Source organism: Canis aureus, chromosome 13 (genome assembly GCF_053574225.1).
Source record: "Canis aureus isolate CA01 chromosome 13, VMU_Caureus_v.1.0, whole genome shotgun sequence".
NCBI classification, from domain to species: Eukaryota; Metazoa; Chordata; class Mammalia; order Carnivora; family Canidae; genus Canis; species Canis aureus.
In genome coordinates this window covers 7199978-7224971 of record NC_135623.1, presented here as the reverse complement: position 1 = coordinate 7224971, position 24994 = coordinate 7199978, and the positions used below count along the sequence as shown (strand labels likewise).

General features: G+C 49.5%; 1 protein-coding gene and 2 long non-coding RNA genes across 5 annotated transcripts; 1 reads left to right on the top strand and 2 right to left on the bottom strand.

The window, feature by feature from the left end:
* Window positions 1-1417: 1417 nt before the first annotated feature.
* On the bottom strand, window positions 1418-8322 carry LOC144281750 (uncharacterized). The gene is made up of 5 exons (XR_013350155.1): window positions 8084-8322; window positions 7913-7929; window positions 7287-7392; window positions 2780-2881; window positions 1418-2214 (listed from the first exon to the last, which is right to left on the bottom strand). It is a non-coding gene; the product is annotated as an uncharacterized LOC144281750 (long non-coding RNA).
* On the top strand, window positions 8230-22855 carry TMEM269 (transmembrane protein 269). Of its 3 annotated transcripts, none has more exons than XM_077844442.1 (7): window positions 8230-8376; window positions 9597-9702; window positions 12441-12579; window positions 17039-17136; window positions 17833-17976; window positions 18554-18754; window positions 22624-22855. In XM_077844442.1, exons 1-7 carry the CDS (start codon window positions 8362-8364, stop codon window positions 22758-22760), a joined length of 840 nt encoding a protein of 279 aa, XP_077700568.1. In that variant the 5' UTR covers window positions 8230-8361; the 3' UTR covers window positions 22761-22855. The 3 variants fall into 3 exon arrangements, with proteins under 3 accessions (XP_077700568.1, XP_077700569.1, XP_077700567.1); XM_077844443.1 differs by having other exon boundaries at window positions 12435-12579; window positions 22708-22855; XM_077844441.1 differs by having other exon boundaries at window positions 12435-12579.
* Window positions 12262-24631, bottom strand: LOC144281749 (uncharacterized). The gene is made up of 3 exons (XR_013350154.1): window positions 24138-24631; window positions 22607-22712; window positions 12262-14125 (listed from the first exon to the last, which is right to left on the bottom strand). It is a non-coding gene; the product is annotated as an uncharacterized LOC144281749 (long non-coding RNA).
* Between the last annotated feature and the right edge of the window lie 363 nt (window positions 24632-24994).

Here is a 24994-nt window from a genome sequence, read left to right as displayed (position 1 = left end):
AAAAAAGAAAAAAAAGTTTGGGTTGAGGCTAGTATAGTTTCAGCTTCAGAGGCATCTGGGAATAGGAATGTTGGGTAATGGAGGATGACGAACCACTTGGTTTGGCTGGACTAGGATTGTGCAATTAGGGTATTTTGCACTTTGGGTGAGGTTTGGCCTGCCTCTTGCTCCTTCTGCCTCGCTTGAGTGACTGGAGAATCTGAGGCAGCAGCAGTAGGCAGGTTTGGGGAAGGTCGACCTGTGAACTTAGAGGATTCTAGACTTGGAAGAGCTGTGAGAGGCTGCCACTGCCCACTGCCTGAGTCTACTCTCACTGCACCGAGGACGAGAGCCACAGGTTGGCCATCTGCAGCAGGCCAGATCCATCTAAACCGCAGCTTTAAAATCTCGTGGGAGAGAGAATAGTGGGTGAGAAACAAGAACAACAGTCAACCTGTTGACTCAGTTAACTCAGATTAAAACTCTTTGACCTGAATTATTCAAGAATTTAGCAGCTGAGTTACTCTCGTTCTAGACTGGACTCTTGTGGGACTCTACCTCACTTTGTTTGTTTAGTGGAATTACCTAAATTTACAGCATATTCAGTGTGGCTGGACTTCCTCCAGGCCGTGTAATGTATCATGATAAGCCGGAAGAGGAGAGAGGTGTACTGGAAACGGCAGTTGCCCAAGTTCCCGCCTGGGTGTGGATGTCTCTTGTGCTCATCGGCTTGGTAACACCCAACCCCATCCCGGGTTTCACGGCCTTTCCTCACTGGGTGCTGTAAATGGTCCAAGAGGACCTCGCACAGGACAGTGCTAGCACCTGACAGGATCGCCCAGGTGATACTTGGTCACTCAGGTCACAGGGGGAGGCTCTATGGAGTCAGCTGCAAAAGCCTCTGGTGGGGATGGCATAGGGGACATACACACACACACACACACACTCCCACTAGTGAGTGGTATAGTAGTTGATTCTGATCCCAGAAAGTTTCCAAGGTTTTCCCAAGTTTCTGACCTGCATGGTAATGACATATTGTGAGCAAGTGCTTATTAGTCCTCGGTTGCTGCGCACGTGACCAGAAACATGGCACTCATGTGTTTTTTTTGTGTTTTTTTTTTTTTAAAGATTTTATTTATTTATTCATAGAGACAGAGAGAAAGAGAGGCAGAGACACAGGGAGAGGGAGAAGCAGGCTCCATGCAGGGAGCCCGATGTGGGACTCAATCCAGGGTCTCCAGGATCACGCCTGGGGCTGCAGGCGGCGCTAAACCACTGCGCCACCGGGGCTATCCTTTTTTTTTTTTTTTTTTAAAAGACAGAAACATGGTGTTTTATTTTTATTTATTTATTTTTAATAGGCTTTTTTAAAATATTTTTATTTATTTATGATAGTCACACACACAGAGAGAGAGAGAGAGAGAGAGAGAGAGGCAGAGACACAGGCAGAGGGAGAAGGAGGCTCCATGCACCGGGAGCCCGACATTGGATTCGATCCCGGGTCTCCAGGATCGCGCCCTGGGCCAAAGGCAGGCGCCAAACCGCTGCGCCACCCAGGGATCCCCATGGTGTTTTAAATGAACACACATTTATGATTTCATGGTTTCTCTGGGTCAGGAGCTGAGGCACACCTGCCCGGGCCCTCGGCTTCATGGGCCACGGTCCGATTATTGGTCAGGTCTGGGTTCTCATTTGAAGGCTGGAGGAGGACCTATGTCCAAGCTGACTTAAGTTGTCCGCAGAATTTCAGTTCCTCAAGGGTGTTGGATTGAGGGGGCTGACTCTGTTTACCCACAGGCTAGTAATCAAACATTGACTTGAGTTCCTTGCCACATGGGTCTCCTCGACACAGCAACTTTATGAAAGCCCACACGGGCAAGTCTGCCAGCAGGACGGAAGTTACAGTCTTGTCTAATTTTTTTTTTTTTTAAGATTTCATTTATTTATTAGAGGAAGAGAGAGAAGCGGGCTCCCTGATGGCCTGATGCGGGGCTTGATCCCAGGACCCTGGGACCATGACCTGAGCTGAAGGCAGACACCCAATCGACTGAGCCACCCAGGCACCCCAGTCTTGTGTAGCCTGAATCACAGGAGTGACCTCTCCTTTGGCTGTATCCTGTCATTTAGGAGCAAGTCATAGGCAAGCCCACACTCAGGAGGGAATTACACAAGGGCGTGGATACCAGAAGGCAGAAGTCATTGAGCAGATCTTGGAATCACTGCCACAGCGCTCTGCTGAGAGGGAGAAAAGACGGCCTCAGGTGAAGGAGGCAGTATTACGAAGTGGTTATGCATGGTGGGGTTAAAGTCACACATCTGGACTCGACTCTCAGCCCTGACAAAATAACATCCCCAGCTGGCATTCCCCGCTTCTCCTGGGTCCCCTCTCCAATCCATTCTGCATACAACCATCAGCTTGATCTTTTGAAAATACAAATCCCCCTCACTCTGGACATTTCCTAACTACAGGAGCAAATAAATAAATAAATAAATAAACAAACAAATAAATAAAACCCAAAAAACAAAAAACAAAACAACAACAAAGAACAACCCAACAACAACAAAAACCAGTGATTCAAAAAAAAATTCCTTCTGCACAATAAGATGTGCTTCCCGCACCGACCACCAGGTAGTGCCATTGCTCTTTGCTGCGTCAGCCCGGTACCAAGCTTAGGGAGAGTCCAAGCTTAGGGAGAGTCCGTGGCAATGCAAAGTGATTTTGGAGGTAGCATCTCAGGGTAGGGAACTAGCACCCACTGGTTCTATACAGTCACCATTTTCCATTCACCCATCCACTTACTCACTCAACCAATGGATAAGCAGTAAGTGCCTTCTAGGTTCCAGGTTCTGGAGAAACACACAGCTGAGCAAAACAGGCACCTGTGTCCAAAGAGCTCACAGTCTAGTGGGGGAGAAACCAAGTCGACAATTGCACTGTGGCATAAAAAAGGCTATGAGAGTCGTAGGCATGGGATACTAAGTTAGGTACCATGGAAGGGTGCCTAACTCAGCTTGGAGAATTTGGGAAGACTTCTTGGAAGAGCAGACAACTACCTAGGTGTTGCCAAACAGACAAGAGTTAGGGCTTGTATGGAGACTCCAACTGTCCTCTATAGGAGGATTGTCTTTGGAGTTTGGAGTAGGGTTCATTTTTGGCTGGAGTTAATTTGTGAGTGAAGAAAGGGATATCCTTTTAACAAGCCATAGTAACCAAACTAGTCCTGGCAGGCAGGAGGGCTGGAGTGAGGTATGTCCTGGCTGGAAAACTCTTACTTCTAATAGCTAGGAGGTAAGTAGGTGAAGAATGAGGGGAAAGGAATTCCAGACTAGATACAATATGACATCTGGGGAATTGCAGCCAATTTAAAGTGAAGGATGCGGGCCAGGGGCTATGGGAGAAGGGCTAATGGAAAGATTTGGGGGTAGGGGGTTGGTAATACTTGCCTTTTATAAACCTCTTTGGGTGTCAGAGGATGAGTGGAGGGAAGAGCATTAGGAGCTTGCATCCCTAGTCTAGGCAAGTGATCTGATCTAGGCAGTGATGGAATGAGGGGTACAACTTCATCAATTGTAGGATGGACTCTTCTTCCCCCACATTTTACTATCTGTGAAACTTGGGTGCTTCTAAAAATCAATGGCATGCCATAGTTTAAGTGGCAGCATTTTTTTCTTTCTTAGAACAACATAACATGATGGCGTGTCTTATGTGTCTTACAATGGCTGGTATCTTGGATTTGATGAAGAATGGCATTTTGAAGCTACAGTAGATTACATCTTGGTAACTAATAAGATAGTGGGGGATGAGTGAGAAGAAAGACTCTCAGATAATGCTTGAATTTCTGGCTGGAGTGCTGATGTGGCTGGTGGGGACCTACCCAACGAAACATGGAAGGGGAAAGCATCCCTGATATTTCCCAGAATAATGAGCCATGTCCAGGTTCCCTGGGTGTGAGTAGCAGCTGATGATCCCGCTCTTTCTCCATCCTAGCTGAATGGAAGGAGGGTTTGCTGTGTCCTGACCGTCTCGAGTTATCTGTCCGTCCATAGGCATCAAGAGTATTGGTGTTGTAGAAACAAAGATGATAAATACTGCTTCGTGAGCTTTCCTTCTACCAAGCATATCCATTATCTGATTTAATTCTCACATAACCAACCATCTATGAGGCACATAGTGTCCCTGTTCTGGAAAGCAGAGACGTCTGCCCGAAGATGAAGCAACAGGCCTCTGGTTATTTAGATCGAACATGGTGCAGGTCAGACTCAAACAGTCCTGTTAATGAGTCCCAGAGGGTCCCAACATACAGGTGTAAGGAAGTCAAAACACAAAAGTGACAGAGTAAGAGGTGCTGAGGGGCTCCTGGAGGAGTAGTTCACAGGTGCAGAGCAGGGAGGGGATGTCTATCAAGGCCCAGAGAAGCGAAGTAACGTACCAAAGGTTATACAACTCATGAGTGGCCCTAATGAGCCACAAGCCCATGTTTCTGGCACTGAAGCCTGTGCAAAACCCCACGTGCATGATAGGGTTCATCCCCTTAAGGAGCTGGAGCTTGGGAGGAAGGAGCCACTAAGCGCCTGAGTAATTATTTCTAAAGAAGCTTTTGATTCCGTGGACCACCCTCTACTGGAAACCTTTTCTCTTCATTTCGATTTGGGATATTAGCCTCTCCTGCTTTTTCCCCTACTCTGCAGACTACACTTCTGCCCCCGACACCCAGCTTTTGGACTGCCCTGGGGCCCAGGCCCTTGCCCTCTTTTCTTCGCACTGGGTGCTCTACTGTGTCCCACGGCCCACATCCCACCCCTCTGCTGCTGGCTCCCCTGCCTGCCTCCAGCCCCGATCGCGCCCCAGCTTCAGGCAGGCTGGTTTACCCGGCGGCCTCCTCCACGTCATCACCACCCTAACGTGTCCAAACCCAAGGTCTTGAGTTCTGCCCCAGACGTGTTTCATCACCAGGCCTCGCCGCCGTCAACACCTCGCCCGCCCCGTCCGCTTTGGAGGCCAGAAGTCGAAGTCATCCTCCATTCTGCTCGTTCTTTCCACGGCTGTCAGCACGTCTTCCCTGCTGTCCTCAGAATACACCCCGGATCTGCCGGCTGCTCGTCTCCCGCACCCCGACTCCCCAGATGACCCGTGTCTCTGGCCTGGGCTGGGCGGCAGGCCCCGCTCACCTCCCTGCCCCCATTCTCACCCTGTGGCCGTCAGACCCCAGAGACCAGTAGCATTGTCCTTTAGACATAGGACTGGGGGGACACCTGGGTGGCCCAGTGGTTGAGCATCTGCCTTCAACCCAGGGCCTGATCCTGGAGACCCGGGATCCAGTCCCACATCGGGCTTCCTGCATGGGGCCTGTTTCTCCCTCTGCCTGTGTCTCTGCCTCTCTCTCTCTGTGTGTGTCTCTCATGAATAAATAAATACAATTAAAAATAAATAAATAAAAAAACACAGACTTTGGGTCCTAACTCTGCTCTCTAAACAGGACCCAAGAATTCCTCACTGCACTTAGAAGAGAACCCGGGCGTCTTGCCAAGGTTGCATGTGATGTCCCGTTTTCGGCACTCGCCACCTTCCCGCTGGCCTTGTCCTTAAAACAAACCAAGCTCATCTCTGCTTCGGTGGCTTTACATTTGCAGTTCCACGTGCCCAGAACGTTTCCCTCAAAATCTCGGCGTGGTGTGCGGCGTCTCATCACTTAGGTCCCCGCTCGAGTATCACTTCCCTGGCTTCCCTGGCAGAGATACCAGCTCGCCTCCCAGCAAAGCAACTGCGGCCCTGCTTCGTTTTCCATCGCACGTTTCCCTGAGCAGACATGTGTTGCCTTCCCCCCATGTGAGTGTGCGCTGGGCGAGGACAGAGCCGTGTCTGTCTTGTTTACAGTCCATCCCTAGCGCCTGAAATAGTGCCTCCCGCATAGTAAATACTCGAATAAGGAGGACGGATGGGCATCTGTATCTATGAACTTAGAGCCTGTAAAGGATCTAAGTTGGTGTCGCTAATAGAAATATTATGTGAGCCACATGTACGATTGTAAATTTTTAGTAGCTGCATTAAAAAATGGAAACAAACAAAAACATAAAGAAAACAAAAAAACCCAACAAGAAAAACAAAAAAACAAAAAAACAAAAAAAACAAAAAACCAATAAAAACCACAAAAAAAAATTTAAAAAATGGAAACACGTGAACTTAAAAGTATATTTGATCTCCCCCAGTATATCCTAAATGTTAAAATTTCAACAAATAATACTAAAAAACTATTAGTGTGTTATTTTATATATGTGTATATATATATACACACACATATATACACACATATATGCATATATATTTTATATATACATATATATAAAACTCTGGTGTGTATTTTCTTTATTGTATTTTTTTCTCTTTTTATTTCTTTATTGTATCTTTAAAAAGATTTTATTTATCCATTCCAGAGAGAGAGAAAGACAGCAAGGAGGGAGGGAAGCAGAAGGAGAGGCACAAGCAGATTCTGTGTTAAGCAGAGAGCCCAACATAGGGCTTGATCTCAGGACCCCAAGATCACCGCCTGAGCCAAAACCAAGAGTCTGATGCTCACCACCTGAGCCACCCAGGCGCCCTCTGGTGTGTATTTTACACCTACAGTACATCTTGATTCAGACTAGCCACATTTCAGGTGCTTAAGAGCCGTATGTGGCTAGTGGCTCCCACATTAGAACAAGTGTAGACAGACTAACTTTACTCTTCTTGCTCTCTAGCTACTTCCTTGTGAGATCCAGGACAGAAGGAAGCTAGAAACTTCTGAGAGCTGGGGACAAGTGTCTTTTGTGGCTGCCCCTGCTTCCTCTGCCTCTTCAGAAGGCAGGCTAACAGATGCATGATTGTGTCCTTAGAATAATAATGGCGATGATAATGATGGAGTTTCTACTCCGTGCTGACCACCTCATTTAATTCACACAGTAATCCCATTTTACAGGTTGGGAAATAGGTTCGGGAAAGCAAAGTAACCTGTGCAGATTTACACATCTGGTACTGGGAGGTACCACCAATGTAAACTAGGTTAAGCATTTAGCCAGCCCTGTAATCAGTATGCTGTGGTTTTTAATTTGCCACCAAGGGTCCATGGGGTACGGACAAATTAAGGGAAATACAAAGGATAAGAAGGAAGCTGACCCGACTCTTGGGCTTGGACTTGTTGCCTCCGCCCTGATTTTCTCTTTCAGCTTCTCAGTCACCTTAGCTCTGACTTTAGTGTTAGACTGTGTTCGGGTCTCAGCTCCATCAAATGTTAAAATTTCCTCTTTGGGAGAAAAGGAATGCTAATACTCACGTTGAGAACATGTGAGAAAGTCCAGTAAGATGATGATAATGTCTGTAAAGCACTGAGCACGGTGCAGGTGGCTGGTCACCACTCAGGACACGCTCCTCTTTCCCCTCTAGGTTGTTTGGAGAGGCAAAGTGTCAAAGTGTCACTTGACTACCCAAGTCCACCCCTTCTCTTGCATAATCTCCTGTGGGGTCCTGGAAGCCACTGCTACAGTAGCTCAGCATTAGGGCAGGAAGGAGGATGTGGGGCAGGTGTCAAGACTTGTCTGGGGAACCTGCCCAATATTAACAAGCTCCTTTCTGTAGCAAACTATTCATCCAGTTGCCAAATTTAGACACCTCAGAGACTTCTCCCGCTCCTTCCTCTCCCGCACCCCTGGGATACCTTTCACAATGGCTCCTAGTCTGGCTACTTCCTTCCATTCCCTTCTGTTGCCGTCTAGCAATACGTCCTCACTCCAGCCTGCCTCGTCTCCTGCAGTATTACAGAGACCTCTTCCACACCAGCTGCCAGAATGATCTTTCTAAACCAACCTGACCATGTCACTTCCCCACTATGCTCAGGACTGAGTGTAAATTACTCGGCTGGTCATTCATCTGACAAATACTAGGGTGGATGGGGGGACTTACCATATGCCTAAGCAGTTCTTATAGGTGCAAAGACACAGCAGTGAACCAAACAGCAAAAGCCCTGCCCTGGGGGCCCTTGACAGCCTGGGCCCCAGTAACCCTTTGCAGCCTTATCCTCCCCAAAGCCCTTCCAGCCCACCTCCCACACGCCCTGCACTCCGGCCTCTTCACCTCCCAAGCCTTCCCTTGCTGGCCACAATGGAGAGACCAGTGGCCTCCTCCCAGATCTCTCCATTCCCCAAGGCTCCCGCAGGGTGGCCTAGGGCTCCTCGGCAGATTGAAGCCCCTCTTCCTGCCAACTAGAGCCCCCTGCCCCTCCCCTGCCTCTCGGGGATTGTGAGCTAAGAGCCAGGAGTAAGAGGCCTGGGACCTGGGCGGCTCCCCCAGGCCCTGGGCTGGCCTCCACCGCACCGGGAGCGGGGAAGGAGTGCGGCCCTCACCACCCGGGAATGCCTGGTCCCCAGGTGAGCGTGCGGGCCCGGAGTGCGGAGTGCTGTCCGCTATCTGCTATCTGCCCCGGGGTGGGAGTGGGGGGTGGAGCCGTCCTGGAGCCGGCGGCTCCATCTCTTCCATCTTCTCTCAGGGCGGGGCGTCCGGGGTGGTGGTGTAGCCGGTGGGGCCTGCAGGGCCGGGACGGGCTGTGTGCCGCGGGAGGGGGCCGCAGGGCCCGGGTGGGGGCACCTCTCAGCCGGTGGCCGCAGCGCCCCGCCCAGAGCTCGCGCACCCGGGTCGCCCCCGCACCCGGCCTCAGGGCCGCACCCCGGGCCCTCTCCTGCCATCCCCGCTCGCTGGCTTCCTCTTCTCCACTTTCTCCCCTCCACCCCCAACCGGATCTGACCCGGACGCCTCCTTGCCAAACATCACACGGGGTCACCGGGGCACATCCCCAACTGTGGCCTCCCTGCCCAGGGCACCTCCAGGGACCGCCCCCCCTTCTCCCTGGGATCCAGCCTCCAGCACCTTCCTCGGCTTGGCCGGGAGGGCCCCCTTCATCCTTGGGACCCTCCCTGAATGTCACCGCATCAGTGAAACCTTCCCCCTGCTGCCTCAGCAGACTTAGTCCGGTGTCCCCGGAGCACCCACAGCAACCGGCATCCCCTCTTCCGGCGCGACACTGGCCACACGGCCTTCATTGTCCCTACTCGGGCCTGTCTCTCCTACCAGACCCCTTGCTTCTTGAGGATGCAGCCTCGCTCTTGTTCTCTCCGCCCCACAATGCAGTCCTGGCCCCCAGCAGGCATCGACAGGTGTATTTTAAAACGAGTAAATGAAAAACAAACAAACAAACAAAAACGAGTAAATGGGGACTCCTACCCCTGGGTGGCTCAGGGGCTGAACACCCGCCTTCAGCCCAGGGCGTGATCCTGGATTCCCAGGATCGAGTCCCACCTCGGGCTCCCTGCATGGAGCCTGCTTCTCCCTCTGCCTGTGTCTCTGCCTCTCTCTGTGTCTCATGAATAAACAAATAAAATGGGTAAATGGAAAATCGCAAGCGTTAGGTAGATGCTGGGTGTGCTGAGGGTGTGGATTGTTGAGGGTTCATTCGAGAAGGCTTTGCGGGGGACAGACTGAATAGGCTTTGGCAGAGGAGAGGTGTGATTTGGAGCAGCGAGAGGATCTCAGGGAAGCACCAGACTGACCTACTTGGCTAATTCAACCATCACTGAACAACTTCTCTTGTCAGGCCTCATGCTGGGCACCGGGGACCTCAGCCTGCACTCAAGTTGCTTCCCTGGAGGAGGAGGAAGGCAAGATGGGTGGTGCCAGTGCAGAGTGCCAAGTGTCACGTGGTGAGCACATGGCCATGTGGCTGCGCCGAGGAAGCGCCCCTCGCCTGGGGGGTTGGGAGGGTCTGGCTTCCCAAGGAGGACCACCAGCCAACCCGAGAGCAGAGGGAGAGCAGAGCAAGGCGCCCAAGAGAGAGGAGGCTGAGAGCTGAGCCAGCCTCATCGTAAGGGCTTGGACACCAAAGGACTCCATCCTGGGCCCACGGGCAGCCCCAACGGGGGCACAAAGTGTGGGAGTGGCGTGATCTAGCCCCACAGGCCACTGCCGTGCAAAACCTCAGCTCTGCCCCCCTCATCCGAGATACCTCTAAGCCCCCTGGCAGGCTCGACCCTTCCTCTGTGCTCCCCTGGCGGCCTGGCCACCTCCGCATTTCAGTGCAGGCTCGAATTCCTCTGCTCTACTGACCTCCTTGAGACCGGACTCCAGGTCTTGATCTTCTCTCCCACGCATGACCAAAGTTTGCTGAATGAATGGGCTGCTCCTTTCTCCTCTGGGTTTCTAGAGCCCTTATTCTCAGGTCCACATCCTTTCACACCAGGGACCTGTGCAATATGTTGAAAATGGCATTTAACTGGGAAAGAGGAGGCCAGAGTCACAGCCTGGCTCCATCATTCACTGGGACAAGTCACTTGACTGTCTTGAAAACTCAGTTTCCTATCTGTAAGATGAACAGAGTCTGGGAGTCCCCACATGGGTGCATGAGTCTCATTTTCCTGGGGAGACTGGACGTTCCATGAAGGTTTTCCCCAGCGCCTAGCTCAGTCTGGGCCTACGGGGAATACAGTGCTCCATCCTGCTGGGTGCTACACCCCAGAGTGCAGAGTAGAAGTGTGACCTCGAGCAAGGTTCTTCCCCTCTCGGAGTCTTCGTTGCCTCACCCCGCAAGTAGGGACAGTAACCCTCACCTGGCTGGCCTCATGGGGCCAGTGCAAACCATAGATGTGAAAGTGCTTCCTGAATGACAGGGATAATAGAATAGATAACTGATTGTTAATTAAAAAAAATAAATAACTGAAGTAGTGCAGAATGAAATGCCCCAGGCACCTACAGACCCCACCCCACCCCCGAGGGGTAGAGATGCTGACCTGCTGCTCTCCAGGCAGGGGTGGGCTGGGCTGGACACAGAGGTGTTAGGTCTTGCTGAGGTCAGCCCTGAGGCCCAGGAGGGCCTGGGATGGGGGGGGCTCCTGGGGAGGGGGTACGCAGCCAGCCCTTGGTTCCCTTCCCCTCCCAGATCGCTCAGCCAGGACTCTTCCTGTCTGACGTTTAGAGGGGCCCTGATGTGAGACGTCTCAGGAGGCTGGATGGCCTTGGTGAATGACACTGGCCTCTCATAAAGCCCCAGTTCCAATCTCCAAGCCCAGGGCCTCCCAGCCTCTGACAGCTTGGTGGCAGGGTTTATGGGAAAGGACCCTAAACTGTCTCAACTCTTGCCCAGACCAGAGGGGCCTGGGGCTAGACGCAGGGGCTGAGCCAAGGCAGAGGCTCAGTTTACCCCCCTTTAAAATGAGTGAGGATGAAATGAGGAGGAGGCTGTGGAAACACCTTGGACCATGTGTATCTTACTCAGGGGCAGGATTACTGTTCGCGGGCAGCATGTTTACAGCGACCAGGGGGCTTCCCTGTTCCAGAAGATGCTGGGGCTCTTTCTCCAAAAGAGGCTTCACGCCACAAGCAGTTTATGTGTAGGGAGGGTGTGTTGGGTCTTAGAGGACACACAGAGCCAGGGGCGCTGTGAGAATGGGCAGGGCTGCTCCCCCGGGGAGGCCGTAGCTGCCCCACGGGCCTGGCCCACTGAGCTCCTCCTTGGCCTCCTACCCCACAAACCTCCCCCTGCCCAGAGCTGTGCCCCCAGCAGAGGAAGCACCAGAATCAGAATCTGGCAGGCAGGATCGCCTTCTACTCACCTAGCACGTGACTTTAAGCCGATACCTCATTTCCCTGAACCTGTTTTTTCATTCGTAAAATAACGATAACACCAGCTCCTGAGGGCGTCAGGATCAGGAGAGAGAACATCGTGGAAGGCACCATGTGAACTTTCTGTGCCGTCCATGCTCCTGTCTTGTTTCTCCCCTCTTCCCCTGTTGGAGCTGGGCCTGCTGTTCAGGTCGGGGCCTGTCAGCACCAGGGCCTTGGGCACCTCCGCGGCAGCCCTGTCCTGAGGGCTGGACAAAGGAGCCTGACTCCACAGCTGGTCTCTTTGTGCTTTCTACCCCTCAGGGGGCCTCTCACCCCCTGGGCCACTCCTGGGAGTGAGGGGGTTACCCCTTCTCAGGGTTCTTTCTTATTCCTCTTTGGGTTTACCCCATAGGGATAAATTATAAAGTATTAAAAATAGCTTTGTCATTTTTTTGTAAGGGGCTCACCTATGACAAAAGGCTCACCTCTCAGATGGGAGTAAGGGCCCATACGTCTTGCCCCTGGGCCACGGGGGTACCGGGAGAGTCACCACCTGGGCGGGAGGGAGGTCTGTGCAATCAGCTGGGGGTACGAGGGGTACGGTCAGAGGCAGTGGAAACTGGCTGTGCAGGCTCACTTACTTTGCTGTTGCGCTTCCCCAAGACACGCATCCTCAGCACCTTTGTCTTGGCCTCCTGGTCTCACCCCAGTCTGTGAAACAGTGTTGGGAGGCTGTGGTTCTGGGATGAGGTCCAGCGAGCAGGAACTGCCTGGTCCCTGGGAGCCTCTTCTGGGACTCTTTGACCTTGGGAACCCCTTCGTCCTCTCCCCTGAGCCCCAGATCCGTGCACCAGTTTCTTCCTGACCAACAACCAGAGCCATCCCCAGATGAACGAATTCTCCTGGAAGGATGTTACCAATGCCTTGTCCCTGGCCAACATGGTCCTGGGGCTCTTCTCCATCTTCTGCAGCTTCTGCAAGTAGGTCTGGGGCCCAGCCAGCTCCTCGCCAAGAGCTGGAGCCAACGGCCTGGCAGCAGGAGTGGGGAGCCTAGAGAGCCAGGCACTGAGGCACAGGATCAGCCAGGGGCAGGAGGAAGTGTCGCAGGTTGGGAGTCAAGGGGCCAAGATCCTAGCCTCGGTCCTACCACCAACCTATGTGTGACTTTGGCAGGTCACATCCCTGAGCCTTGCTTTCTCCATCTCTAAAACAAGGAGTTTGCACTGTGATCTCTCTAGTTCCTTCTAGCTATGGAGGTCTAGAATGGTCTTTGTGAGAGAAATCAAGAGATTCTGTTCTGGTGGCCCTTACATCATCCTCAGATAGGCAGGCTACCCACTCCAAAATTTTTTTAAAAGATTTATTTTTTTAAAAGAGAGAGACAGCACGAGAACACAAGCAGGAGGAGGGGCAAATGGAGAGGGAGAGGCAGATTCCCTGCTGAGCAGGGAGCCTGATGTAGGGCTTGATCCCAGGACCCCGGGATTGTGACCTGAGCCAAAGACTGAGCCACCCAGGCGTGCCCTACCATTCCAATTTTTTTTTCATTCCAAATTTTTGATTCTTCAATGAGAACATGTGAGCTGGGGAATATTTACAATTAGCAATCTTGTGGAAAATCTGAGACATGTATATGGGCCCCTAAAAAGCAAAGCAAATTATATTTTGTAAGCAAATTATATTTCTATAAATTGAATCATGTTTCAAGGCCTTGGCAAATCAGTTCTTGAAAGAGAAATCCTTTATAATGCAGATATCCTAACAGTTTGATTCTCTATGACCATCAGCCCGTGATATCTCTGGATCCGTTTCTTACCCATAAAAATAAGATGATTTTACCTGCTGGTGTTTTGAGTTTCCTTCCAGTTTGAAAAGTTTATGATTCTCTACATCTGGATTTGTGGGGTCTTATAAAGTAGAGCATACCTGCAGGAGAAAATCTCTATCTTCTCAGTTGAGTCTAATCTTCCACGATTAGAAGTTTTTATGGCCACAATGGTAGGCCTGGTTCCTATTAGACACATAGGTATGGATCCAAAGGAAGTACTGCTGAGGCTGTTTGGTGACACCTGAAGTCTGGGGTCAGGCTCTCTGCTTCTGCTTGGCCGTCCAAGCACTGCGATTGAGATGTAGACTTAGAAATGGCAGCCTAGGCCTGAGACTGCAGGGGCTGCTTTCAGGGGGGTCCAGGAGCATGTGCTGGACTGCAGCAGGTGCATTTGAGGTGGACTCCTCAAATACAGGGTCTGAAAGTGCTGTTGGACGTCAGTTAGAGTGTCAAAATATGTAAGACGAAAATGGATAGAACCACAAGGAGAACTTGACAAGTCCACTATCACAGTTGGATATTTCATCACCCCTCTATCAGAAATTGGCAGATCCAGTTGGCAGAAAATCAGTGAGGAGATAGTCGATCCAAATAGCACCATCAATCAACTGGATCTAACTGATGTTTATAGAATTTTTTATCCAGGAACAGCAGAATACACTTTCTTCTCTTCACACATCCAGTCTATAAGACCTACCCTAACCAATTTAAAGAATAGAAATCATATGAAGTATGCCCTTGGACCACATGAAATTAAAGTAAAAATCAATAACAGAAAGATAACTAGAAAATCCCCAAATATGTGGAGGTTAAACAACACAATTTTAAATAATACATGGATTAAAGAAGAAAACATAGGGGCACCTGGGTGGCTCAGTGGTTGAGCATCTGCCTTTGGCTCAGGTTGTGATCTCGGGGTCCTCGGATCGAGTCCTGCATCGGGCTCCCCACAGGGAGCCTGCTCCTCCCTCTGCCTGTGTCTCTGCCTCTCTCTGTGTGTCTCTCATGAATAAATAAATAATTTTTCTAAAAAAGAAGAAAAGTGTCTTGAACTAAAAGAAAATGAAAGTATAACATTAAAATTTCTGAGATGCAGTGAAGCAGTAGTTAGAGGGGGAATAATATAGCATTGAGTGCATATATTGGAAGAGAAATCTATTCTGTGAAAGACAAACTCAGGAGAATTAGAAGATAAGCGGCAAGCTGGGAGAAAGTATTTGCAAAAAGTACATCTGAAAAAGGGCTAAAATCTAAAATAGACAAAGGTAGGGACCCCTGGGTGGCTCAGCGGTTTAGCGCCTGCCTTTGGCCCAGGGCATGATCCTGGAGTCCAGGGATCGAGTCCCACATCGGGCTCCCTGTGTGGAGCCTGCTTCTCCCTCTGCCTGTGTCTCTGCCTCTCTCTCTCTGTGTCTCTCATGAATAAATAAATAAAATCTAAAAACTAAACTAAAATAAAATAGACAAAGCTTAAAACTCATCCACAAGAAAACAAACAACTCAATTAGAATATAGGCCAAAGACTTTAACAGGCACCTCACCAACTAACGGAGATCTACAAATGGCAAATAAGCATGTGAAAAGATGCTCCACATCACATGCTACCAGGGAGATGCAAATTAAAATAACAGTGAGAAAAAAAAAAATAACAGTGAGATACCACTACACACCCATCAGCCAAACCAGTTGTCCAGAACACTGATAACACCAAATGCTGGCAAGTTTGTGGAGCAACAGGCCTCATCATTGCTGGTGGGAGTGCACCATGATTCAGCCACTTTGGAAGACAGTCTGACAGTTCATTACAAAACTACACATACTCTTACTATATCATCCAGCAATCACATTATTTGGTATCTATCCAAATTAATTAAAAGCTATGTCCACACAAAAACCTGCAGTTGGATGTTTATGATGTTTTGTTTACAATTACCAAAAACCTGCAGGCAACCAAGACATCTTCTAGTAAATAAACAGATGAATAAACTGTGGTATTTCCCAACAATGGTGTGTTACTCAGTGCTAAAAAGAAATGAGCTATTGAGCCATGAAAAGACCATGAGTAATGTGAGAATTTAGCTCATATCACCAAATGAAAGAAGCCAATCTGAAAATGCTCCATAGTATATGATTACAATAATATGATGTTCTGGAAAAGCAGAACTATGAAGATTATAAAAAGATCAGCGGTTGCCAGGGTCAGGTGGGGGGAAATGAATAGATATAGAGGATTTTTAGGACAGTGGAAATGCTCTGCAGGTACCATAATGATGGATATATGTCATCACACATCGGTCCAAAACCACAGAATGTACAACATCAAGAGTGAACCCCGAGGTAATCTGTGGACTTTGGGTGACTGTGATGTGTCAGTGCACGTTCATTCTTAGTATCTACCAAGAACCTGAATGTACTGTTCTGGTGAGTGATATTGCTAATGTGGGAGGCTATGTATATGTGGGGCAGGGGGAATATGGGAAATTTCTCTCACTTCCTTTCAATTTTGTTGTAAACCTAAAACTTCTCCAAAAATAAAAAAATGAAGTCTTAGAAGAACTGAAAAGAAGGGGGATATAAAATCGATAAGTAAGGCTTCCACCTTAGTAAACTAGGAGGAAAAATAAGAAATTAAATCCAAAGTGAGCAGAAGAGAAGAAATGGTAAAAATGAGAGCAGCCATCAATAAAATTGAAAATAAAAAATCAGTAGAGAAGATCAATGAAACCAAAAGCTGATTCTTCTTTTTTAAAGATTTTATTTATTTATTTGCGTGGGAGTGGTGGGGGGCAGGGAATGACCAGGGAGAGAGGGAGAAGCAGACTCCCCACTGAGCAGAGACCCCCAATGCAGGACTCAATCCAAGGACCCCGGGATCATGACCTGAGCCAAAGACAGATGCTTAACTGACTGAGCCACCCAGGCGCCCCCCAAAAGCTGATTCTTTGGAAAGATCAATAAAATTGATAAGCCTCTAGGCAGGCTAACCAAGAAAAATAAAGAAAAGCAGAGAAGACACAGAGTACCAATATCAGAAATGAAAGAGGAGCCATCACTACTGATCCCACGGACATTAAAAGTATCACAAAGTAATATTACGAACAACTCTATAAGATAACCGAAATGAAATGGACCAGTTCCCTAAAAGTCATAAGTTACCAAAACTTATGCTAGGAGAAATAGATAATCTAAACAGGCCTATATCTATTAAATCATTTGGCACAAGCTCCTCATTTTACAGATGGAGGAAGAGAGGCCTAGAGATGTGAGGAGTGACTTATCTAAGAATTCACAGTGAGACGGTTGCAGAGGCTGGCCTAGAACATAGGACCCTGTGCCCTCAAGTATGCCTGGGACTTAGAGTTGGAGGGGACCTTACTGATTATCCAGAGGCCTCAGGCACCCTGTTAAGACTGTGGGTTGAGAGTATGGCAGGAGTGTGTGCGGGTGTGTGCGTTGTATAAAGCAGCGTGTTCCAGAAAGAACAGGAGTGTGAGGAACATGCAGGGTGGAGGTACAGGAAGTGTGTTGGTGTACTGGGGGTACGTGGAGTAGTTGTCTGCTGGAGCCCATGAAGGAGCTGTCCTGCTTGGGCCTGCTGCCCTACACTCTAGGAGATGCCACTGTGCCTCCTGGATGCTTCTGATCAGCTTCCTGTTAGACACGGTTGTTGGGGCGATAACCAGACACCTCAGCCTCTGCTGCAAGTCAGGTGAGTCCAGGCCTCAGACTTCTAATCTCTGACCCCAGGAGCCCTCATCTCAGGTCACCCCTCCACCCTCTAACACCAGCAGGCCTTCATCAGTCATGGCTTCTGTTCATATCCCGCCGAGGACAGCAGCAGCAGCCCAGGAGCACTTTGGGAGCCCCATGGCCTAGGGCTAGCTCCTCCGTCTGCTGGCTCACTTGCTACCTTGAGCCATCCTTGCCCTGGCCTGCAGTTTCCTCATCTGCCCTGCCTCCCTGTCAGGGCCGATCCGGGGATCGGGAGTGGTGGTGATGGTAGGGTGATGGTGGTGGTGGTGATGGTGGTGGTGGTGGTGGTGAGCAGTGGGGAAATGAAAAATCCCCCAGCAGAGCAGCTGGTTTAAAATACAAGAAAATATTTCCATGTAAGATTTTGCTTGAGGAAAGGGTTCCACAGCTTGTCGGTTTGCATCCAGTTGTGGTCCAATCCTGGATGTTCAAGGATGGGAACCTAAGACCCGGGAGGAGGGAGGACTTGTCTGAGGCTGCTGGGTCAGTGTGAGCGAGGAGCCCCTGTCCTTGACCCCCCCCCGGGGATGGAGGGGAGCAGCTGCTGCTCTCTGGGACCTCAGCCCGCTGGGCTCCACTGCAGCGCCCCCACCAGAGGGGACTAAGGTACGAGGCAGATGGGCTAAGTTCTAACCTTGGCCTCCTTGAGCAGGAGTCGAGCTGAATGACTTCACTGTCTTCACCACCTTCGGCCTGGCCTCAGCCCTGCTCCTGGGTGTGGACGGGCCCCTGAACGGGTTCCTGGCCATCATCTATGTGTTAGCTGCTACTTTCCGCCTGTGCTTTTACTCAACTGGTGAGTGAACCCCAACTGTAGCTGAGGGTCGGGAACCAGGGCGGGGGGCCGTGAACAACTCCGCTCCTTTGGGGGTGCCTCCTCCTTCCTTCCCTGGTGCCCCAGGCCAACCACAGGTCGCATTGGCAGGGCCCAGGTAGGGGGCGGCCAGGGCCCCAAGGCTCTCCGACTGGCCGTGACTTTCTCTCACTGTGTGACCTTTAGGTGCTGCCCATAGACTCCCAGAGCCTCGAACTAGAGGTCACCCTCTAGCGTCCCACAAGAGGGGGAGAAACAGAGCTCTGGCAAGGTCGGGCCCAAGGTCAGATGTGTGCAAGGGCAAGTGCAGGCCAGCTGGCCTCCTGGGACCCCACTAAGGAGCAGTCCTTGGGGCCAGCACCCATGCCCGGTCCTGGCAGCCTCCTTACCGCAGGGGGCAAGTGCAGAACCCGCACAGCACCTCCGTGAATCGCTAAATGCTTCATAGCCCGCCGCGGCCCCGCGAGGGGGGACACGTGGAACGTGGGGCAGGGAAGACACCACGACAGAAGGGCTTGCTGGGGGAGCTGCTAACCCCCACCTCTTCTCTCCCTGGCAGGTGCTCAGCTCACCTATAAGGGCCTCCCCTGCCGCTATGCTTCCTGTGTCCTGGCCTCCACCTCCCTTCTGACCAAAGGCAACACGTTCATTCTCTCTTGCATGGCCTCGCTTATGATTCTCTTCATGATGGACCAGAGCTACTACCCGCATGATGAAATCCTGGAGTCTGAGAACTGGAAAAAATTGGTTTATCTGGGAGGTGAGTGACAATGCTGCTGCCAGATGTCACCAGTGGTCGCCTATTATTGCTGCTGCTCATTGCCTAAGGCTTGCTCCAGAGATCCCGAGTGGCCTTCCCCTGCCCTGAGTACCTCCCGGGGTCTGTCGTCATCATCTGGCCTCTCTTTACGTGTGTCTTGTCCATACACATGAAACCTGCCCCCAGAGAGAGCTCCCTTTTATTCATGCCATGATCCCCAGACCCAGGATTGGGCCAAGCACATAGTAGATGCTCAGTAAGTATTGGTGGGGTGTTACCGAGTTCAGTGGGGGACACCTACCATACTGCGGGGCTGGGAACCCACTCGGTAGACTGGACAACACATCCCACCCTGGGATTTACGGTCCTGGGCGGGGGGGCGGGCGGGGGGCGGCGGGGACGGCTGCCAACCAGATAATGGTGGAAATAACTAGAAATGTGCAGTCCTGACTTGTTGTGGAAGCACGGGGTGCTCTGAGAGGGTGTCGGAGGGGACCTAGTTAGACAGAAATGGCCTGAAGGGTGGAAAGTATGCGTCAGAAGGTGACGTTTGCATGGAACCTGGGTGAAGGGGGTCAAAAGGTACAAAGTTCCAGGTAGAAGTAAGTTCTGGGGACAGAAGGGCCAGCATGGTGAGCACAGTTATTACCACACTGGGGCGTGTATGTGCAAGTAGCTGGGAGAGGAGAGCTTAAAAGTTCTCACCACAAGAACATGAAGTGGGACAGCGAGGTTCTTGTCTCAGGAGTCGAAGGATGGATCTGGCAAAGGAGAGCGGGTAAAGAGGAAGGGTTTTACTGAGCAAGGCCATGGAAAGGAAGCTCTCGGGGGTGACAGGGTCCCGACAGGCCGCCAATGGGCCTCTCTCCATGGACAGTCCCACTGACCGGGAAGCTGTGGCCTTCTCACTCTCCCAATGACTTGGTTTGAATAAGGGCTGCCGACAGCATCTGTAGTGGCTTTCTCCTGCTTCTAGAGTCTGGTTATACTTAGTTGGCCACAAGTGACTGCCCTAGGGAGACCCCACCTCTGATGCCCGGGGCAGGGTGGTCCAGGTTGTTCCTCAGCATTTCTGGGAGTTCTGGGAGTCTGATCACGTAGCCCCCTACCTGCCTCTCCCTACCTGGCCCTGCCTGTTCTTCACTCAGAAAACGTGTGACGTGTGACTGTGTGGTTGCAGAGGCTAACCAGACCTCCTGGACCGATCATGTCACAAACACCCCATCCTTACGCGCTGCACCTTGGACTAATACAGGGTTATATGGCCCTGATAGCTCAGCAGAGCCGGGAAAAGGAAAAAAAAAAAAGAAGAAGAAGAAGGCTGTGAGATGGCTGGCTAGGTGGTTCTGAAGAGAAAATGCTATTTTGTGAAGGCCCTGGGCTGGAAGGAGCTGGATGCCTCGGTGCAGCCGTGTGGCAGGAACTTGCTGAGAGGTGCCAGGGATAGAAGCCGAGGCCTGAGGCGGCAGGTCTGGGGACTGACCCTGACCGAGCGGGAAGGGTGTCTGAGGGCAGCCTGAGGCGGTGACCCTAACATAGAGATTAGGTGGCGGGAGGCAGAACGGGGGGGGGGGGGGGGGGGACGGGCGGTGGGGAGGAAAGCCCACCTGCTGTTGAGTCTGGGGTGGCGGCCACCGAGCAGATGACAGGATTTCAGATACACGTTGGGAGCAGAACCAGTACTAAGGAAGCCCTGAAGTCCCAGCCACACGGGGGCGCTGGGAGATGCCTCTGGAACATTCTCCCTGATTTAGGGTTCCTTAAAGGAATGCCAGGATGATGATGATGATGATGATTATTATTATTATTATTTCTTCTTCTTCCTTTCTTCAGATTTTATTTATTTATTTATTTATTTATTTATTTATTTATTTATTTATTTATGATAGTCACAGAGAGAGAGAGAGAGAGAGAGAGAGAGGCAGAGACACAGGCAGAGGGAGAAGCAGGCTCCATGCAGGGAGCCTGACGCGGGACTCGATCCCCGGTCTCCAAGATCAGGCCCCGGGCTGAAGGCGGTGCTAAACCACTGGGCCACCCGGACTGCCCTCTGTAACTGCTTCTTACCCTTAGAAGTCGTCTTCTGCTAGATCAAGTGTTCTGGTTGCTCTTAGGAATGCCTGGTGGTTATCCCCACGGAAATGCCCTTTCTCTGTACTCTCCCACCCCCTTTTGAGCTCCCTGAGGCTAAGTATCTGCTTTCTACAGGTCAAGGAGACATGGGTTTGAATCAAGACCTTGTGCAGGTTACATCCCCTCTGTCTCCTCATCTGAAAAACAGACTTGATTCTGAATCGCGGGATCATCGTGAAGTGTTAATGGAACAATCTTTGTGACATACCTAGCTGGATGGCCAGTGCAGAGAAGTTAATCTCACAAGTACTGGTGCCCCTTGGCCTTTGAGTGGTGAATCTGAGATTCAGATGTGTTGGGGGTCCCACAAGACCACCACCCCCAGCTCAGTGATTCTCTAGGGGAAAACTTGTGATACATGTAGTCATACTCATGGCTAAGACTTACTATAACAAGAGGACACAAAGCAGCAAAGCAAAATCTGGAGGGAATCAGGTGGAGGCACCTGATTCTACGTCTTCACTGTAATTTCTGGAAAAAGTTAACTCAGTCTTTCCTGAATCGAGAGGTCTAAGTTTGGAGGGAAATTTGACAAAGCCTTCATTTGAGGGAACGGATGAGTGTGTGTCCATTTCTCTGGTGGTACCAAGAAACCAATTTCCTTGTATTAAGTGCATTTCATGTATTTCCAGAAAGTGAAATTTGTTATGTTCTGACTTTTAAATGGTGAAATATAAATAAATTTCACAATTTATCTGAAAAAAAAAAAAAAGAAACAAACCAAGTGTCCTCCCTGTGGGGCCACCCAGCACAAAACTGTGACAATACTCATGAAGTCTTGTCTACCTGGAAGCTCTGTAGATCCTCGGTGCCCAAAGTTTTTATAGGGGGCTGGCCACATCAGCCCCTCCAGCCTAGCGGTACCAAAATTCTAGATTTGCACAGGAGGGAATCAATCTCAGCACAGTCTAAGCACAGGGAGCCACTCTTGCCTGTGAGGGAAAGTTCTGTATTGGCATAAGGAACTGTTCACTAGCTGTGTCCCAGGACTCTAACCAAGGGCCAAGCTGGTAAGCAGCAGCAGGCCTCTCAAAGGAGAGCTGTCTCAGGACTGCTGTGCTCTTCTGCATACATGTAACATTGTATTGACCATTGTCACATGTTAAACTGACACAATTAGGAATATATATATATATATGTATATATATATATATTTGATAGAAGAATTTAATACATTTAATGCTTTTCCTTCCATTTACACTATCATAAATTACAAAGTATTATTCACTTCACAAAATAAAACCATTTTCAGATAATTTTTTTGACAGTATCAAGAAATACTACAAACAAATCTCTACAACTGGGAGGAATAACAATAGCAGGGACCCAGCAGAACCATTTTGACCCTCCCAGTGTGCCAAAGGAGTCCATCTAAGTAGCCCTTGGGACTGTCCAGGACAACAGTCGCACTGCCCTCCATTCCAGCTCACTTATCACACAGTAACAATATATGTATTTCTAACAAGGGGTCTGGGCGACTCAATTTTATTCTCAGCTAGGACTGATTTCTGATCTGAATTTGACAAAACGGAACCTGGGCTTGCATTAGACTGCAATTGTCTAGTTATGGACAGACGCTACCTCTTACGTGCAGGGCTTCCGTCTCCCTGGCTCTGTCTCTCAGGCACCGCGAGTACAAACGGAAGGATGGGGGGACGGGGATGGGGGAGAAGAGGATGGGCTTCATAAAAGAGGGCTTCATAAAAATGAAGTGTTTACCTTTTTTCTTCTTCTAGGTATCTTCATGCTGCTTTTGTCCCCGTTCTCCCTAACTGCTTTTTACTGCTTGCTGTGGTCACTGTCCTACATCTTCTTTCCAGATGCTCTGTGGGGGAAAGCAGCGTGTCTCAGGCTACAGTGCCCAAGAAGCTAAGCAGCTTTGCCCGCTGCCATGGGCCTCTGCGGGGTCTGTGCCAGCACTGCGGGCCATGCTGGGCTTCATCCTCACTAAATCTTTCCTTGTCCCTATGTCGCCTGTGTGCTACATACGTGCTACCTTGAGCCAGAGCAAACCACGACAGGGTCATCAGCCTTCGCTTCCTCCTCTTTACTCAGGGTTCAGAGGCCCCTGGGGACAATAGTTGTTTATATCACATAGAACAGGAATTTTTTTCCCAAGCTGAAGTTGGACCGAGTTTGAGTTCCAGCCCTGGGTGCCCTTGTGTGCTAAGGTCAGTCCCTTGGAAAAAGGAGAAAAAACCTTTAGAATGGGCCTGTCTCCACCTTGGCCTGTCTGGTTGTTATCAGTCCAGTGGAGGGTGGGGCTGACTGAAGTGTTTCTTAAGCTTGCAGACTGGCTCTGTGGAGCAGAGCTACCCACAGGACAATCGCGTTGCGCCCTATAAATGTGCATAGGATTTCATAATTTAAAGTTCCATATTTTAACAGTCAAAGCATCTGCCTTTTCCTTCCGTTAGAAGATTAGATGCACTGGCAGCTTGAGGGCACCACCTGGCTTCCATTTGGTTTTTTCCTAAACTATAAACTACTACGCGCTAGACATTCAAATGCCACTTCGTATTCTAAAATCCAGATTTAATACAAATAAGGAGTATTGCATGGAGCCTCAAAGTTGCCCCGCACAAGGAATTTAGGCCTGCTGAAGGCAGTGACCCCCCAGCACTGCCTCTGGACCTTGCACCTCCAGACGGTATACCAAAGGATTATTGGCTAGTCTGGCCGCTTCCTCAACTACGGAGCCAGGGAACTTTTTATCTAATTTCTTGAAGTTTGCAGAACAATGTATTTGGTAGATATACATTAAGCCTAAAGTTAGATTTTTAAAAATAACAATCCAGTGAATCACATGGCTACAATCTGGCTTTAAAGGAACAGATAGCACCCTCCTGCTCCCCCCTGCTCTCTATCCATATCTCTGTTATGTCATTTATATTTTTTTCATGGGTGAATGAATATGTCTGTGTCCCACCAGAGTTTAGGCTCCTTCAATTGACATTTTTAAAATTTCTGCTGCTTACCACAGTACCTGGTATTCAAAAATGTAGATGAATTGACTTCCTTGTACATTCTAGCGGGTAATGTACAAGATTACTATGACGTAGCAAAAATCTTACATATATGCACCTATATACACATACAGATATGTGATGTCCTTTGGTACTATACCCTCATTTCAGAATGCAACATCAAAATATTTAGGAAGTGCGGCTCCAGAACTGTGTTCACCTAAGCTCTTAGAAGCCAGCACCCAGCAGTGCTTAGATATAGTAGATGCTCAAAAAATACTTACTGTATTCTGAATCAACCAGATATCGCCCAGAAACCCACTACTGAAGATTAGCTGATGTTGTCCTCTTCTGGAGCCACATAGTTATCAGATTTGGCCTCAAAAGATTCTGGCTGCTTCTAAAACTTGAAACTACATTCAAAGAAGAAGATGCAATTCTGAAAGAGGATTTCTATGTCGCTTTTGAGCCATACCAGCCCAATTAAAAGAAATATGTAGACCCCCCCGCCCCAAAGGGGGACTGCTTTGAAAAGAAAAATATCCATTTGGATATGTAAATAGTGCTTTGCTTGTAACAACAATAATTCATACTTCATTGCCTCAAACAGAAATTTAGGTTAGTGATGCAAGGATAGTTCTAGTTCAGTTGAGAGTCTCTACATTTAACAGAGGGATATGTGTCCTTCTAACTACATGGAAGTAAGGCTGCCCTTCTACACTGGTTCCAAGGACTTAGGATTCTAATGCTAACCATGCAGACCTTTACTTCCTCAGTTAGAAATAAAACTTAAAACATAGAACAGCTAAAATAGAACATGTTCTAAAATGAAATGAAATGAAATAAAATAATAAAATAAAATAAAAATAAAATGTTCTAATGTAGAATAGCTCTCAGGAATAGGTGGGAAGTCTGAGACTTTAAAAATGTACTTCTCAGATGAATGTACGAAGTCAGAGGGGTTAGTTCTTGATTCAAGGCAGTTCTACTACTTCTCAATTTGGGAATGGGTATAGATTTCCTGTCTCGCCCCCTCTTACCTAACCTGTGCCAAGTGAAAAGGGTCAAGTGACTGAGGATTATGCCTTTTTTTTTTTTTTAACTCTGTGACCTTGAGTGAAAGGTTTAATCTCTCTAAACT